This window comes from Montipora foliosa, chromosome 2, assembly GCF_036669935.1.
Source record: "Montipora foliosa isolate CH-2021 chromosome 2, ASM3666993v2, whole genome shotgun sequence".
Lineage (NCBI taxonomy): Eukaryota > Metazoa > Cnidaria > Anthozoa > Scleractinia > Acroporidae > Montipora > Montipora foliosa.
Genome location: NC_090870.1, coordinates 55,093,456 through 55,110,955, shown reverse-complemented (window position 1 = coordinate 55,110,955; position 17,500 = coordinate 55,093,456). Strand labels below are relative to the sequence as shown.

The 17,500-nt window shown below is 40.9% G+C and overlaps 2 protein-coding genes across 2 annotated transcripts in view; both read left to right on the top strand.

Annotated features, from left to right (window-relative positions):
* The window catches only part of LOC137993612 (uncharacterized), a 36,136-nt gene extending 23,604 nt beyond the window's left edge, over positions 1-12,532 (top strand). The window contains exons 2-4 of the mRNA XM_068839570.1: positions 246-1,428; positions 10,551-10,636; positions 12,238-12,532. Coding sequence (XP_068695671.1) covers positions 267-1,428; positions 10,551-10,636; positions 12,238-12,309 — 1,320 coding nt within the window. The 5' untranslated portion in view covers positions 246-266 and the 3' untranslated portion in view covers positions 12,310-12,532. The remainder of the gene's footprint in view (positions 1-245; positions 1,429-10,550; positions 10,637-12,237) is intronic.
* Positions 12,533-12,717: 185 nt separating this feature from the next.
* The window catches only part of LOC137993613 (nucleotide-binding oligomerization domain-containing protein 2-like), a 9,424-nt gene continuing 4,641 nt past the window's right edge, over positions 12,718-17,500 (top strand). Inside the window, exon 1 of the mRNA XM_068839571.1 lies at positions 12,718-12,870. Within this exon, the coding sequence (XP_068695672.1) occupies positions 12,849-12,870 (22 nt within the window). The 5' untranslated portion in view covers positions 12,718-12,848. The remainder of the gene's footprint in view (positions 12,871-17,500) is intronic.

The window sequence follows — 17,500 nt, the reverse complement described above, 5'->3', positions numbered from 1 at the left end:
GTTCCATTGTACTCACCTGCAAACAGGGTTGAAGAGTTTGGAGGAAAGCTTACGTGTACAAAAGTTTAGTATGTCCGATGCATTGATGTCTCTAAACAGTTTGGCAATTTCAGGAATGTTGCGGCAATTTTATGCTATTGATTCGTCATTCCAGTTTTTTTGTCTTCATTCTTTTATAAGGCGCTTTGTGTAAGTGTAAATGTTAAAGTATATCTCTAATCGGGGTAAATATGCTTACATTGAAGGTCCAGTTGAATTCAAGAACCATGGAATCAACCTCAAAATTGAGGGTAGTGTTGCTGGCGTCAGAGTGGGGATCTAAGCGAGGCAGGTTGTCAACGTTCAATAGAGAGTTTGCCATACAATTAGCTAAATGTCCTGAAGTGGAGGTCTCCGTTTTGGTCCCACGATATGACCAGGAGGAAAGGAAAGCGGCTCATAACAACAAAGTGTCCCTAATCCAGGCAAAAGAAATGACTGGTTTTGAAGAAACCAATTGGCTTTCCTTTCCACCAGATGACCTTCAAATTGACTTTATTGTTGGACATGGAGTTGAACTGGGTCGTCACGCGCAAGTAATAAGAGACCATCGTCAATGTAAGTGGATTCAGTTCGTGCACACCGATCCAGAGGAGCTGGGGATGTTCAAGGATTACTCCGATGCCATTTCTAAGGCGGAAAGGCAGCATCGACTTGAAGTGGATCTCTGTGTGAAGGCTAATTGTGTTGTGGCAGTCGGGCCTAAGGTTGCAGAGGCTTATCGCTCTTACCTTAGCTTTTGTGAGAAGGACCAAGACCTGTTTGTCCTTACGCCAGGCATTTTCAGTGAGTTTTTCAACGTAGTACGGGGTAAGCAAGACGGAAGCAAGTGTAGAGTTTTAGCTTTTGGCCTTGGCGATTCCGAAGATTTCTCTCTGAGGGGATTTGACATCGCAGCTGGAGCTGTAGGTAAGCTCGATGATGCAATTTGCATCTTTGTTGGCGCACGAGACAGGCATCAAGATGAAGTAGCAGATCGTTTGAAGAATTTTGGTATTCCTCCTAAACAACTAAAAGTAAGGACTTTTATAGAAATCAGGGAAAGATTGAAACAACAGTTTTCTGAGGTGGATATTGCTATCTTGCCATCGAGATCCGAAGGTTTCGGTCTCGCCGCGCTGGAAGCTTTGTCACCAGGGCTACCCGTTCTTGTAAGTGACAACTCGGGATTCGGAAAAGCCCTTCAAGAGGTTCGGTTTGGTTCCCATTATGTAGTTTCTTCTGAAACTGATGCTGCGTTGTGGGCTAAAAAAATCAAGGAGATTTGGGCCAAAAAAAGAGAAACACGGCTTGAAGAAGCTAAAGATTTGCGCGAGAACTACGGCAAGAAGTACATTTGGGAAGAACAATGCAAGGGTCTTGGCGAGAGGATGAAGAAAGTCCTTGATGGTAGGCCTTTTTCTATTTTAGTGAAATCCGTGTAAAAGTAATTTAATACCGCCTCCCTACGAAGATCAGAATCTTTTAGGTTAATTTAGCCTCCCACGCAGTCGTTTTTAGGGGAGTTGTATTTCACCCCCTCCCCACAAACGCCTGCCTAGCCGAAGACAATGTTCCTTTATTATTATTTGCTATTATAAAATAAGCTTCCCGCTTCTATTGGGCTCCCTCGCTACATAACTTAAAAGTAATTAATGTATTATTAGGAGATTATTTTAAACCATTGTAATGTTTTGTGGCAAATAAATAACATTGGGTCCCTCAGGTGATACAGTAGATGGAATCACAGGATGGGCGAATTTAATTTAGTGCTCTGCCAATAAGAATTTTTTTCCCATTGCTTAGCCAATCGCATTTTACCTACTGAAATTCTGGAAAGTGAAGTCACTAGCAGCATTCAGGAATGAACAATATGGCGACGATGACGGACTTATTAAACACTGTGTGCTCCTATTGAAAGTAGCCTGTGTACAGACCGCCCCTCCCCTCAGAAAAAAAATCGGAGAGGAACGGTCTGTGATTTACCGTTAGTAATCGTGTTCCGGAATAATTTTGCATACATTATTTAGTAATCTACGCTGACCAAAATTTGCGTGGCTCATATTTCGTTTGGAGCTAAATTCTCAAAATGGTAGTCAATGAGGTAGATTTCAAACGTGCATCGAAGAGCGTCTCCGATAGTTTTAAGATACCTTGGCTTTATAGCATAGAAGCACTCTTTAAAGGAGAGGATGTATTTGCAAGTCTTCCAACCAGGTACGGCTCTGATCTTCAAAACAGCACAGATCGTTGCCGATGAGCTGTTATTTTCCTCGGTGTGTACATTCTCAAATCTTCCATGGCATCACGCTTTGTAAGGAATAGCGGGAGACGTTTTCGAGTGGACAATCTTTTGAATAGTGCTATATTCACCTCGTGAAGAGCGCTTTCGTTTCTTTTGCACTGACAAATTCCTACAAATGTACGTCGAATCAATTTCCACTTTACACTCCATAGATAACAATTCCGCTCGTACTTTAAAAGAAAAACCTCTTTGACAATCAAAAAGATTTTTATTCGTATTTTGTACCGTGCTCAAAGTACACACGAACAAACTCATCGTAAAATCTCTCACGGTGGTTCTCACGGTGTTGATGTGGAGAAATAAAAATAAAAGCCAATCCAAACTCGTTGTTTCAATGATGTAATGATCGATGGGTAATAACCAATCAAATCATTTTCCACACATTCCAGGAAAAATCACGTGGTATGGAACACGATTATCAACGGTAAATCACAGACCGTTCCTCTCCGATTTTTTCTTTGAGGGGAGGGGCGGTCTGTACACAGGCTAATTGAAAATTACTCTATTAAATCTTTTCCAGTTGTCTGCGATCTAGGAATTCGTAAAAGCGAATAGCGACACATTTTCATTTTACCAACTGGACATATATTAAGCTGTACGTTAAAAAAAACAGGCCGACACAGACTCCCTTATGTGGATTTTTGTTAGCGACTTGTAGGTTATTTTGCCTTCAAAGCTTAGCTCTGACTAGCATGTCTTAAAGTGATTTTTCTCTTTTATAAGATATTGTCGGACACTTTTTAAAAATGGTCCTCAGCAGTGGTTGATTTTGAATAAATCTCCATTTGTGCATAAATATTTGTTTCAAGTTATTCACGTGTGGATGAAATGTCGTGACAAATGGTTATGTTGGCAGACCTCTTGCCACCCAGTAAAGCTAATTTACTTAGACATAGAGGTCATTCCTATATACTCCCAGGCACAGATAAAAACCGAACGGTTCAAGCTTTGTTTTGTGAATAGATGTCTCTTTAAATTTATCTTACTGTAATTGTAATCCAGAAGGTTTATTTTTGGAATCAGGAAAGAGTTTTATTATTATTATTATTATTATTATTATTATTATTATTATTATTATTATTATTATTATTTTAATAACAATAATAATTTTATTCATAGACTATTTACAGATTCAAAAATATAAATATTAAAATGTATACCCTATGCACATTCTTCTTGTATACGAAAGAGAATTGTCGAAAAATGACTATCTAAAAACACTACTAATAACAATTATGAAAAGCCACTACTAATAACAATTATAAAAAGCCTCAAAAAGATAAATTATTATTATTATTAATTATTTCCTCGTGAGTCTGTTTCTTTTGTTGTAATTCCGACGATCTGCTTGCGAACTTTTGATAATGTTCTCTCTACCAAATGTTTGCGATAGCCACACCCATGAAGGCGTGTTTGTAAATTAGAGAGAGAAATATCTGGAAAGCTTTTCTCCGAGGAATTTGATCCTTAAAGTCTGATAGAGTAGCCTTTGATAAAGCCTCTCCTGTCATAAGGTGGGTGCAAGATGCCCGGCAAGATGTGTAGTGTGACAGATTCAGTGTTAGGAATAGTCGCATATCAAACAATGGGAAAGGAATGTAATCAGGCGTTTGTTGGAAGAAGGCGAAATATGACTCCCCTAAAAACGACTGCGTGGGAGGCTAAGGTTGTTGCAAGGGCTTTTTTTTGTTTTTGGAGCTGTACATACTTGACCTCTGTTAACAGGATTTGAAACGCGTTATCAAGTCAGGCATCAGTGATAGCTTAATCTAGATTTGCCACAAGTCGACCTCACGAGAATCCCAGGAGAAAATGTTTTGGCGAGCGAAACGTGATTTTACGTACGCGAAGTGGATGAGTGAGCGACAAAGTCGCGAGAGGTCGACTTGTCTCGCTTGCAAGGTTTTCATTTGCGTTTTGCGCCAAAAAGGGGATGACGTCATTCGCAAGTCCTGCACTTGATGGCGCAATCCGACAAAAACAATCGAACATGTTTGTTTCCACGAAATAGAAAGAGGAAATTTGTTGACTTTGTGCTAAAGTTATCAGAAACAAAGACGGAATAAACCGAAAGCTTATTTCAATCTCGCGAGAGTCACCGCTTGGAAAGGAGATCTCCAGTGATATTTTTTGGACCAACACTTTGTGCTGTAATTTGTGCTGATAGAATCGAGATAGAAACGGAGAAAGTCAATTGATTTCACCCATGAAAGATCCGGTATGCTTCAGATGTAGGAGATGTGCCGGGATTAAAAGATACGCCTAGTGAAACTTACCAATTAGCGATTCAATGACTCTCGTCGATGAATACACATGCGTTGTAAAATTTTTTGTTCCATTAAACGAAAAATGTGTCGATAGCCGTTGAGAATCGCCTCGGGATTTCAAACACCAGTTTATACTTAAGATTTTAAATATGTTATCTCCTATATATGACGCTCTAATGCCACGACAAGTGGGGCTAGAGACCAAATCTTTCAGGAGTGAAATCAATGGAACAAAATACGAAGACGATAGCTTTGCAATCCTCGCCAAGTAAACAATCAAATACGTACGGGGCTAGTTCAAAGGTCAGACTTTTCCCAGCTCCGGCTGGAACAGACACAAACACATCTCTGCAAGGCAGATATTCTTGAATTGTTTTTTAGTCGCTCAGTTCGGAACATTCGGTGGCCTTCGTAGCGGCATGTACTAAAACCAGGAACACCGGACCACCGGACCACCGGAACATCCCGGAACATCCCGGAACACCGGAACACTCCGGAACACCCTGGAACACCGGAACAGCCGAAAAGCCCCGGTTCACCGAACTAAATTTGACGGTGTTGTTTTGTTTTCCTATTACAGACCATGTAACAAATGAAACGTCAGTGTAATTACTTTAACCACGCAGCACAAAAGAGCTAAGGGCTCCTTATAAAGTAAACGAATATGAGATCGAATTAATTGGAATTTAGAAGTGTTGGTTTTTGTGGAGGGAGGAAAACCTTCATATGACGGCGGGTCCGGGGAGCGAACCCAGGTCACACTGGTGGGGGCGAGTGCCATTCCACCATTCCAGCTCCCCCCATGCAATGCATGCAAATGTGTCCATCATAAGGGAGCCGCCATGTTGGTTTAGCCGAAGTGCATGATGTTCAGTTTGGTGTATAACCGCTGAAATCTGTATTGCGTTTATTATGTAAGCAATGAGCTTGAAAATTTGTTCTACGTCCCCTTTGGTCTCTTAAAACAGTCAAAAAGGCTAACAGCGAGGGCTTGTAATTGGAAAAAGTGAAACATTCTGCAAAAACTAAACTTCCTTCTACGGGAGAGGAAGTTTGCGTCTGAAATCGGAGGGCGGGGGGTTTACCTTTTGTTTCATTATCTCTTCCTTTCTCTACCTCTAACTGCTTCTTTCTTTATTTCTTTATTTACTTGATTCTTTATTTTTCATTTCTTCGTCCTTTCTTTTTTACTTTTTTTTCTTTTTAGCGCCTGCTTCTAAGCATTTTTATGTTTCGTGTTTAAAGTAATTACACTGTTCCGAATCCGGTGTTCCAGGGTGTTCCGGAGTGTTCCGGGGGTGTTTCGGTGTGTTCCGGTGTTCAAGTGTTTCTGGTTTTAGTACATGCCCTTCGTAGCTATGTTGAAAGTTACGCTTCATTGCGAATGGGAAATTTTGGTTGATTGGTCTAGCTCAGCGACCCGTTTTTGGGTCGCTAAAATTGGCGCCAATCAAGTTTGAAAAGTCCTTCGTTCCGCGCGCCATCTACATGAGACGAAGGACTTTCGAAAGTCTACATTCATGCCCGACCACGTGGCGCGGACTGAGCGTTGGATCGGCAGTTTGCAAGCTTACGATATCGATCATACTACACCGGCTTGAACACTGGCTTCGAGTGCAAATACACGACCATCAAAACGGTTTTTTGCAGGACAAATCAACAAATGACGGAATTTTTCCACTCAAACGGTCACAACAAGTCTCTGGAGCAAACCGGGAACCACTATAATTATACTTCATTTGTTGACTGCAGCGCGACTTTTGACAAATTATGCCGTACATTGTAGGACAATGTTTCTCTGCGTGCGAACGCGTCTTCCACCTGGCCAGGACCTACAATGGCTGGATATTCTCGAGCATCTCTACAGTCGAACTTACTACAGATTCCCGAAGACTGGACCAACAGCAACATTCCCCACAACTAGTGGTACAAGGCAGGGATGGCCCGAGGGGGTATCCGGTCATTTTGTTCCATGGTCAGATCGTTTCAAGTCAGATCGTTCCAATCAATAGTCAGATCCTTCCACAAAATAGTCAGGTCGTTCCACACAGTTTGTTACACATATGTTATATCTATTTTCTAAAAGAGTAGCGATCGGAACAGGGATGAAAGTATTTTCACAACTATTTACATAATAGTGAGAGCGTCGAATGTGAGAACTATTCAAACAATAGCGAGAGCGTATGTTTGCAGATTCTTGACCACAATACAGAATACAATACAGAAAATAAAATAAAGAACTCCGTAGCCTGCGTATTTTGTTAGCGTTCTATATGTAAAGTGGTTGTAGATTGAACAGTGAGAGAAACCTGTAACGGTTTACGCCGGTTTCCGGCGCTACTTGTCGAGTTCCGGCGCTATGTTCGAGTTCGCTATCATAGCGTCGCTGGCTATGTTAATTCACAATTTTGAGTTCCAAGTGTTATCCATAAATCACAAATCTATAATTTGTACTCCCTATCTCACTTTTAACCCTGTTGCCGTAAAAGGATGAAACTTTTGATAGACGCAATCGTATTAACTTCGGCAATCACGGTTCCATTTATTTAACTCATTTTAAGGTTAGATTGATACACTGTCAATATCCTTTGCCGAAATTTCGCTTTCGAGAGTGGGTTGTGAATAGTTGAGCAAAAGAAAGTTAACCTCTTAGAAGACACGTGCACGAGCTATTTGAATGCAATTAAGAGCAAATAATTGACACAAGTTGATGTTAAAAGCCCGTGGCTGGTTGAATTAAGAACAAGACAAGAAAATTAGTCGTTCTTGTTTGTTTTTAAACGACTATTTTCACTCCTGTTCAACGTATGCATGCACGATTTTATGGAACGTGCACGGGCTCTCGACATTGATTTTTTTTCACATACCTTTACCAAATTAACTCGCACGCAATTCCAGCTGCTGACCGAGATCCGAGAAAAAAAAACACTCCTGGTGCGGTTATGCAGATGACCTGGTATTGCTGACCAATTCACAATACAGCGACATCCGAGCTATCAAGGACGTTTGGGCAATAATCGCTGATGGTCAATCCAACCAAAACAGAGACCATGATATCAAATTTTCAATTTGTCCAAGACTCCAACCCAAAAACAACCACTTGTTCTTCCTCCACGGTTCCGTCTTCATCTGCATCCTACCCAAGTTCCATAATCGGTAACCCCATAATCTAGTTTGATAACAAAACAGTCCAAAACACCAAACAGTTCCGTTCCCTCGGTGCTCAAATCCGGTTCCACAACAACGACACCAGAAATCAACACGCATAATGAACAAGCTAAGGCCAAATTTGCATCCAGGAAAAGATTGGTCTGCAATTACAAAATCAGGCTTGCTACAAGAATCCTAGTCTTTAACGCCCAATTGAGGTCCCGTCTCACCTACGGCTGCCAATGCTGGACAATGGCAGCGCGAAACTTTGACAGAATTGACGCTATCGATAGCCAATTTCTCCGTTCGATGATCCGAAACGGTTGGGCCCGCGCTAAAAGCGCAAGTGATAATGACGAGAATTTCCGGTTCAAATGGTCAACCAAGAAACTCCACACCGCTTGCAACACCAAGACTTCGTAAAATCAGTGCAAAGGAAATATCTCAGTCACCTAATTCGCTGCCCGGACAATCAACCCCGAAAACAGTTACTATTCACGCTAGATAAGCGTGGTTTCTACCAGAAAGTTCCACTAATTCACCAGGTTTCGAGGACTCAAAACATTGAGAAGGACCGACTATAAATTTTACAGATGACGTGATCCAGCGATATGAGTGATTCCCGTCCCGATAGATCTTGAAAGATTTGATGGGCTAAAACAATGAATGAATGAGTGAATGAATGTGGAAATATAATTTCACTTGAAATGGAAAAAACTACCGGTAACTTTCAGGGTTTCTGTCTGAAGAAACCACTTTTCCCTTGTCTTGATCAGTACACAATGACTTTATCAAGCAAAGAGAAGACTGTACAAGAAGGCTATAAAATACCTCGTGTGTTATCAAAAAGTAGGTTTTTATCCCACCCAACTTTATTGATAATTGTTAGCTTATCCATATTGTTTTGGCTTATTGAATTTGTGTTCTTGGGAAACAGCTCGCAGTTTAAATGCTCTTTCTTGTAGCATTTCTTGACGGTTTTTGCTGGTGGCCTACACCTGAGGCATACAATTGCTATCTATCCAGGGCCCACACAAATTTTGGTGTTATTTTAAACTGGAATTCACATGATTTCTCTGATAAACAATAATTACAGTGTATGCTGTCAATGTGAAATGATTTCTCCTCTGCTCTTCAAAGTAACGATTATTATTGGCTGTGTCGAAAAATGGGACGAGGACGCGAGGACAGGGGACGGAGACATGGGGGCTCGGGGACGTCTGGACCCAGCAGTGCTGGAAGTAACAGTCGGTCATCGAACATTGTCCGACTACATTTTGAAAATGTCCAGCCAATTTCACATTATGGTCGGAAACGATGACCGAACATCTCACCAGCACATCTTGAGTTATCTTCTTCAAGGTGTTGTCAGTCAATAAATTATGTCTGGTCCAATTTGTCAAATGTCCGACCAAAATGAAGATTTGAAGGACACATGTCCTGCGAATAAAGAAAGAAAAATTATTTCCAGCACTGCCCAGGGACGAGGAGACGCATTTTTGAAGAATAGAATTTCAGAAATGGGAGAACATCCAAAAGAAAAAAAAGTTGAATTGCTTATACTTACGTTATTTTGCAAAAACGATCATCTGTATGCTTCTCAAGTAGAAGTTAAATACACCCCGAAATTCAAAAATTGGATGCTCGATATGTAATTCTCGCCACCCGTCACAGAGCTTGACTGCAGCTGAAGTTCTACTTTGCTGTGTTTATTGTTGTTGTTGCACACAAACTTGAGCCGTATGACGTCTTCTCTGTAATTGATGTTTGAATACCATGCCAATGTCCTTTGTTGGCGGCATGGTGACAGTGGGAGTTCCTGGCGCTGGTTCGATTTGTTACCACATCATCATCACAGGGCCAGAAGTGCCCCCCCCCCCCCCCCCCTGCCATAAATGGGCTATATAGGTATGTGCTGCTGTGAAGGGTATGGTTTTCAAGCAGTTTACTCTTGGATGGGGTACATAAATCAGAGCATTTGGATCTAGAATAGCGTATAATTCTTCACAGAACTAACCAGTTGGTTGAAGATTTTATCTAGACTAAGGAACCCAAGAGAAGACTGAACAAACTGAACAAGGATAAATAAATCCTTTTTGAGAGAGAAACGATTGTGGTACAAGTTTTGTTTCGGCTGGACTGTGTTAGTGACCTTAGTAGATTCTCAAAAACAGCTACTCTAGGATAGTGAGGATTTGGGGAGTCCCAGCGGCACATCCCCCACCCAGAAATTTGTAAAGTACCACCTCGGGCCAGACGGCAAAGGTGCTTTTGGTTGGGAAGTCCGGATTTAGATCTTTAAATCCGGATCTTCGGATTTTCAATCGAACACAAAAACTGAAAACGGATTTTGTGACAGATTTTGTTAATTGAAATCCTTACCCGACATGGATTTCCGATTAGTGAATCTGCGACAAAATCCGTTTTCAGATTTTGTGTTCAATTGGAAATCCGAAGATCCAGATTTTAAGTTCTACATTGTAAATCTGGAATTCCCAATGAAACGCACATTTCTGCTGTTTTCGTCATTCACTGACTCCCATTACTCTTTGTTGTGTGATGTCTGCAATTTTTGAGGATTTGCTTAATTTGTTTAATACATCTTTAATAGCCTAGAGTAATATTTAGTTAAATAATTAATTTTTGTTTCAATTTTAGCAGGGTAGTTTTTTGCAGTCAATGTCGTAAGCGCTTCTGTTTTTGTTCTAAATGTAAATAGGCTTCGTTTGTATTTGATGGAGCCAATAAAATTATCGCTGTAGCTTGTTTTATTAACCTAACAACAGACCATGTTGATCATTTTATGCTAGATCGTGTGCAGCCAGAAGCAAGCTGTACTGATGTTGTTTCAGCAGCAGCTACAGGAAGCAGCACACACACACTCATCATGAACAAGGTAACTACTTCATACAGATCACTGAAAGATGTCTTGAAGTTACTTAAGTGGAAGTGGTTTTTGCATGATACAACTAATCAAGAGAGGTTTGATGTCCAAGCTTAGGGTAAAAAATTCATGAATTTGGTAAACTGTCATGCAGTGCATATATATTTACCCAAATAACTTTTTAGATCATTTGAAAGGCTATTACTTAAAGAGTTAAAGGTGCAAATATTGTTAGATTTGGAGCTTTATTGCTTGTTAAAAAATGATGCAGTATCAAGGATACATGTACCTTCAATCAATTTAGAACAAAAATATTAATGTAAGTTGAAATTATTTTGGGTGCAAAATTAAACAAGATTCTAATTTCTTAAAAGTCACGTAGCTGGATGTGTCGATGATACTATAGAATAGTTTTTAGGAGGTCTTGAGCTGATCTGAATTGCTTCTTTTAGGAAAGTTTGACAGTAAAGTAAGCGTAACTTAATTATTTTGAACGGTGCAAAAAATGGCAATTGCGGCAGGAATTCTTAAATCTGCTTTTTCTCAAAGAGGAAAATGCCCATGACCAAAAACTATACTGACAGTGCATTTGGAGACATCATACACTACATCTGTACAAAATTTGAGAGAAATCGGTTTTTGAGTTGTGACCGTGAAAATTAGAAAAATAATGTTACTGCACTCTAGAAGTACTATCTTTAGCAGTCATGTGGTTGACTTTCTGTGATGAAAGTCGATGTAATATATACAACATGAGCGGCAGATCTGTATCACATTTACACACTCGTGGTGAAGGTCACTTTCAAGGGTGACATTGACTGATGTTTGGACAAATTACATGTATCTGAGTGGATTAGTCATCTTCAAAGTCAAGTGATTTGCGTAGTGCCAGTAGATGGTATTAATACTCTAGTCATTGATGCAGTGATTGGTTATCAAAGTCATGATGTTATTGGTTGATTGCTAGTTGAGCCTTGATTTCATTGGCCATGAAGACTGTAAAATAGTGATTGGTGCATTTTGATCCATCTTAGTCTAATGTCTTGATGTGTATTGTCAGCAAAATAGCTAGGTCAGTCAGTTATTTTTATTGTTGCAGCTGCTGTTGTTGGAATTGGTTTACTGGTTGTTTTAAGTTAGTAAACCAAAGCTCTTTTCTGTACTGTCCATTGGTAGTAAAATTTAGGCTCTCTGTTGATGTCACCATTAAATTTTGTTGTTACATGTTTGTGTTGAGTCACTCTTGCATTCAAACCTGTTGAGCACATGTGAAGATGTGATTGGACTAAACACAATAGACACATGTTTGAGCTGCAGAAGCCCATCACAGTTATGAAAGTTACTTGAGCAGTAAGTAACAAATGTAAAGCCTGAAAAATGTCAGCTTAAACAGGATTTAAATCCGTAACTTGTGAATGGGAAACTACTCTACTTCTGAGCTGTCTTGGGATCACTGGTGAAGTGATCATATTGAATTTTCAAATGAAAGTAGCAATGGTTATTCATAGAAAATCATGAAAACTGAAGCAAACTCACCTTAATGAGGTCTTTATGATGATGGCCTTTAGTAGCCAGAATGATGCCTTAGAGATCTTTTCTGACACTTGTTTCAGGTGCTGTTGATGGAAGAACCAAGTACACGCTGCTATGTTGCCTTCTGGTCAGGCTGGGGTCACAAGTGTTGAGGGATGTGTTTGACAGAACAATTCATCCTCAAGACGTTTGCAGTGCCTTGAAAAATGAGCCAGCGCACTCTAAGCTTCAGTCTCTTCGAAAAGAAGGAATCCTCAATTCAGTGCAGTGGAGTCAATTATATCCAGAAAACTCCTCTTCAGTATCATCCACAGGCTTTGGCCCTTCTCTATTGATTGTGCTTCTGAGAACAATCTGTAACCTGAGTCCTCCATCCTGTGGCTGGGATCTACTTCCTCATTCGCTTGATGCCAGCTGTGAATCTGACATTGTACGGTTGAAGTATTGTGTGAATGCACTATCAGCCCATGCTGGAGAGGCCTCTGTGAGTGATGCAACGTTCTGTAAGTATAGAGAGCAGATTCAGAACACACTGGTACGATTGGGTGGAGCTGAATATGAAGACGCCATTCGTGGAATAGAGAAACAAGAAATGGATCCATGGGATGAGGAACATTTCAAGGAACTTCTGAAGCAGTGGAAAGATGGTGACGACAGAATTAAGGACAAACTGAATGAGTGAGAGTGTATAATGAAGACTTCTGGAGAGGCAGGTGGGTTTTTGCGAGCAAAAACTTATGGTGCTGTTACAACAACTTGTATTTTTAAGGACTGATATCTTCTGTTGGAAAAAAAAAGTGAAAGGAGTTTTTTGTTTATTGGTAATGGCTGCCTGAAATGTTTAGCAGCAACCAGCTTCTAGAAGGAAAAATGCTCTTATGGCTGGGAAACGCTAGAAATCTAGCAAAATGCAAAGAACTCCCATGTACAAGGGGAAGAGAGTGAGCAGCGATCACAGCACTGATAAAATCAGTGGACAGAGGGAGGGAAGGGTGGGGAACACCAATAAAGAAATCCCAATATGCCACTGAAACAACTCAAATGGCTATGAGCAACAATACAATGTATTTTGATTTGTCATGCTCACTGGTTTCAAAAGGTCACAAGATCCTGTTGCATGTGTCTATTTATGATCACTTCTGACCACAGAGGATGGACAATAATATTACTCCTTGTTAAGTCTAATTTGCTTGCTTTACAATAAAAACTGTGGAAATAATCAGTTTAACTCTAAAATGAAATTTTAAAGAGACTGAAGCACCCGATCACTGGTTATAATTTCTCTCTTGAATTTGAATTTTTTACAAGAAGACAGTGACGGAACCATGCAGGTACATGTACTTAGGGACACTTTTAATGTCAATTACCGTTATTTTTATGATCACTTTGATTTTACACCTGGGAGATGTGGTAATTGATAAGACAATACACTTATCCTTATTCAACTTCTTGACAATCCTTTAATTTTCTTACTATTGAAATAGCGTCTAATTTACAAACCGGTGAATGATCAGATTTTTCCAAATGTCCATGTCTGCCAATGACTGTATTGTTTTCTATTTGGAAAAGAATTTCAACAACCTTGGAAGCAAATTAAAGTGAATAACAATTAACTCAACAGTTTATTTGACCAGGGTAACAGTCCAAAAATACACGCATGACCAAGCTCAAGCCCCATGGGCTGATGATCAGCGACTGCGAGACCTCCGGTCACGAAAAGATCAGTTACATATGGACAACGCCGATCCAGCTGCGATTCGGCAGGTACACAGAGACATTTGAGCATGTTCACGGCAACTTCGTAACATCTTCTACGACAACGAAGCTTCTCGAATCAACATGAACGCGGTTAATCTTCGAATCGAGAAGGTTTTTGCCAACTTCCAGCGCTCGGAAAAAACCTTCAAACCAGTACCGTCTGACGTTTATAGGCCAGACAAGCTACTCACACAGTCTTCACACGCTTCAAGCAGCATTTCGCAGCACTGCCACTTCAAAGTACACCCGCTGCTCTCATCTCACAACCTCCGCCGCAATTCATTGCGCAATTCATTGCCAACCTACAGCAACTTTCAGTACAAAATCCGGCAAACGACGACCCACCAACTGTAGACGAGGTTTACGACGCCTGTAAAACAGCAAAAAACCGTAAAGCCAGTAGTGATATCCCAAGCGAGTTCCTGAAACACGCCCGAGACTGCGCACAGTTTCTACAGGAGCTGTACCAGTTAATTCTCGAGGTCTGGCGCCCTCGACAGCTACCTGAAGAATGGTCATTTTCGAACCTGACGTGCTTGTGGAAACGGAAAAACCCCCGTTCATTCACGACCATGTGGTGCGGACTGAGCGTTGGATGGGCAATTTGCAAGCTTACGATATCTATCATACTACACGGGCTTGAACGCTGGCTTCGAGTGCAAATACACTACCATCAAAACGGTGTAATGCAGGGCAAATCAACAAATAACGGAATTTTTCTACTCGAAAAAAAAAAAAAAACAAGTCTCTGGAGCAAACCGGGAGCCCGGCACTATTTACTTCATTTGTTGACTACAGTGCGGCTTATGAAAAATTATGTCGTAGGACAATGTTTCTCAGCGTACGAACGCGTTTTCCACCTGGCCAGGACCTACCATGGCTGGATATTCTCGAGCATCTGTACAGTCGAACTTACTGCAGATTCCCGAAGGCTGGACCAACAGCAACATTCCCCTCAACTAGTGGTACGAAGCAGGGAGGGCCCGAGGGGCCAGTATTATTTTCACTCCTGTTCAACGTATGCATGCGAGATTTTATGGAACGCGCACGGGCTCTCGACATTGATTTTTTCACATACCGTTACCGAAAAAACTCGCACGCCATTCGAGCCGCTGACCGAGACCCGAGAAACACTCCAAAAGGTGAACACACCCTGTCCTGGTGCGGTTATGCAGGTGACCTGGTATTGCTGACTAAGTCACAAAACTCACTCGATACAGCGACATCCGAGCTATCAAGGACGTTTGGGCAATACTCGCTGATGGTCAATCCAACCAAAACTGAGACCATGATATCAAATTTTTAATTTCTCCAAGACTCCAACCCAAAACAACCGTGTCTTCTTCCTCAACGGTGCCGTCTTCATTTGCATCCTACCCAAGTTCCATAATCCAGCTTGATAACAAAACAGTCCAAAACACCGAACAGTTCCGTTACCTCAGCGCTCAAATCCAGTTCGATAACACGGTGACGCGGAAATCAATATGCGTATTGAACAAGCTAAGGCCAAATTTGCATCCAGAAAGAGATTCTTCTGCAGTTAAAAAAATCAGGCTTGCTACAAGAATCCGAGCCTTTAACGCCGAATTGAGGTCCTGTCTCGCCTACGGCTGCCAATGCTGGACAATTGCAGCACGAAACTTTGACAGAGTCTACGCTGTGTACAACCAATTTCTTCGTTCGATGATCCGAAACGGTTGGGCCTGCGTTAAAAGCGCAAGTGATAATGACGAGAATTTCGGGTTCAAATGGTCAACCAAGAAACTCCACGCCGTTTGCAACACCATTCCAGTATCAGCCTTCGTAAAATCAGTGCAAAGGAAATATCTCGGTCACCTAATTCGCTGCCCGGACAATCAAGCCCAAAAACAGTTACTATTCACGCTAGCGTGGTTTCTACCAGAAAGTTCCACTAATTCACCAGGTTTCGAAGACTCAAAACATTGAGAAGGACCGACTATAAATTTTACAGATGCCGTGAACCGGCGATATTGATTGATTCCCGTTCCGATGGATCTGGAAAGATTCGATGGGCTAAAACAATGATTGAATGAATGAATGAATAAATGAATGAATGAATGTGGAAATACAATTTCACTTGAATTGGAAAAAACTTAACTTTCAGAGTTTTCTGTTTGAAGAAATCACTTTTCCCTCTTCTTGATCAGTACAAAATGACTTTATCAAGCAAGAGAAGACTGCACAAGAAGTTCATAAAATACCTTGTGTGTTATCAAAAAGTAGATTTTTATCCCACCCAACTTTATTGATACTTGTTAGCTTATCCATATTGGTTTGGCATATTGAATTTGTATTCCTGGGAAACAGCTACCAGTTTAAATGCTCTATCTTGTAGATTTTGTTGAAGGTTTTTGCTGGTGGCCTACACTTGAGGCATACAGTTGCTATCTTTCCAGGGCCCACACAAATTTTGGAATATTTACTATGTCTTTTTGCTGTTATTCACTGGATTTCTCTGATAAACAATAATTACAGTGTGTGCTCTCAATGTGAAATGATTTCTTCTCTGCTCTCAAAGTAGTGATTATTATTGGCTGTCGAAAAGTGGGACGGGGGCGCGAAGACGGGATGTGGGGACTCGGGGACGTCGGAACCCAGGGACAAGGCGATGCATTTTTGAAGTATAGAATTTCAGAAATAGGAGAACATCCCAAGGAAAAAAAAAAGTTGAATTGCTTTTGTTATTTTGCAAAAGCGGTCATCTGTATGCTTCTCAAGTAGAAGCTAAATACACCCCGAAATTCAAAAATTGGATTATCGAAAAGTAATTCTCGCTACCCGTCACAGAGCTCGACTTTGAAAGAAAGCAGGAGACCTAATGGCCCATTGCTGACACTGCAGCTGAAATTTCACTTTGCAGCATTTATTGTTATTGTTGTTGTTGTTGTTGTTGCACACAAACTTGAGCCTTATGACGTCTTCTCTGTAATTGATGTTTTAATATCATGCCAATGTCCTTTGTTGGCGGCATTGTGACAGTGGGAGTTCCTGGCGCTTGTTCAATTTGTTACCTTCCATGAAAAATTCGGGTTGTCACTGTTGATATTGTCGAAAATGTTGGTCATCACAGGGCAGTACTGGGGGCAGTACAGAGGGTACTGCCATAAATGGGCTTTATAGGTATGTGCTGCTGTGAAGGGTATGGTTTTCAAGCAGTTTACTCTAGGATAGAGTACATAAATCAGTCTGAGAGCATTTGGATCTAGAATAGCGTATAATTCTTCACAGAACTAACCAGTTGGTTGACGAATTTATCTAGACTAAGGAACCCGATAAAAGACTGAACAAACTGAGCAAGGATAAATAAATCCTTTTTGAGAGAGAAACGATTGTGGTACAGGTTTTGTTTCGGCTGGACTGTGTTAGTGACCTTAGTAGTTTCTCAAAAACAGCTACTCTAGGATAGGGAGGATTTGGGGAGTTTATCCTAGTACAGGGTAGCAAAATTCTGCTAAACCAGCTTTGCTATAGGCTAAGGGTTCCAGGGTCCCAGCGGCACATCCCCCACCCAGAAATTTGTAAAGAAGCACCCCCGAGCCAGAAGGTAAGGGTGCTTTTGATTGG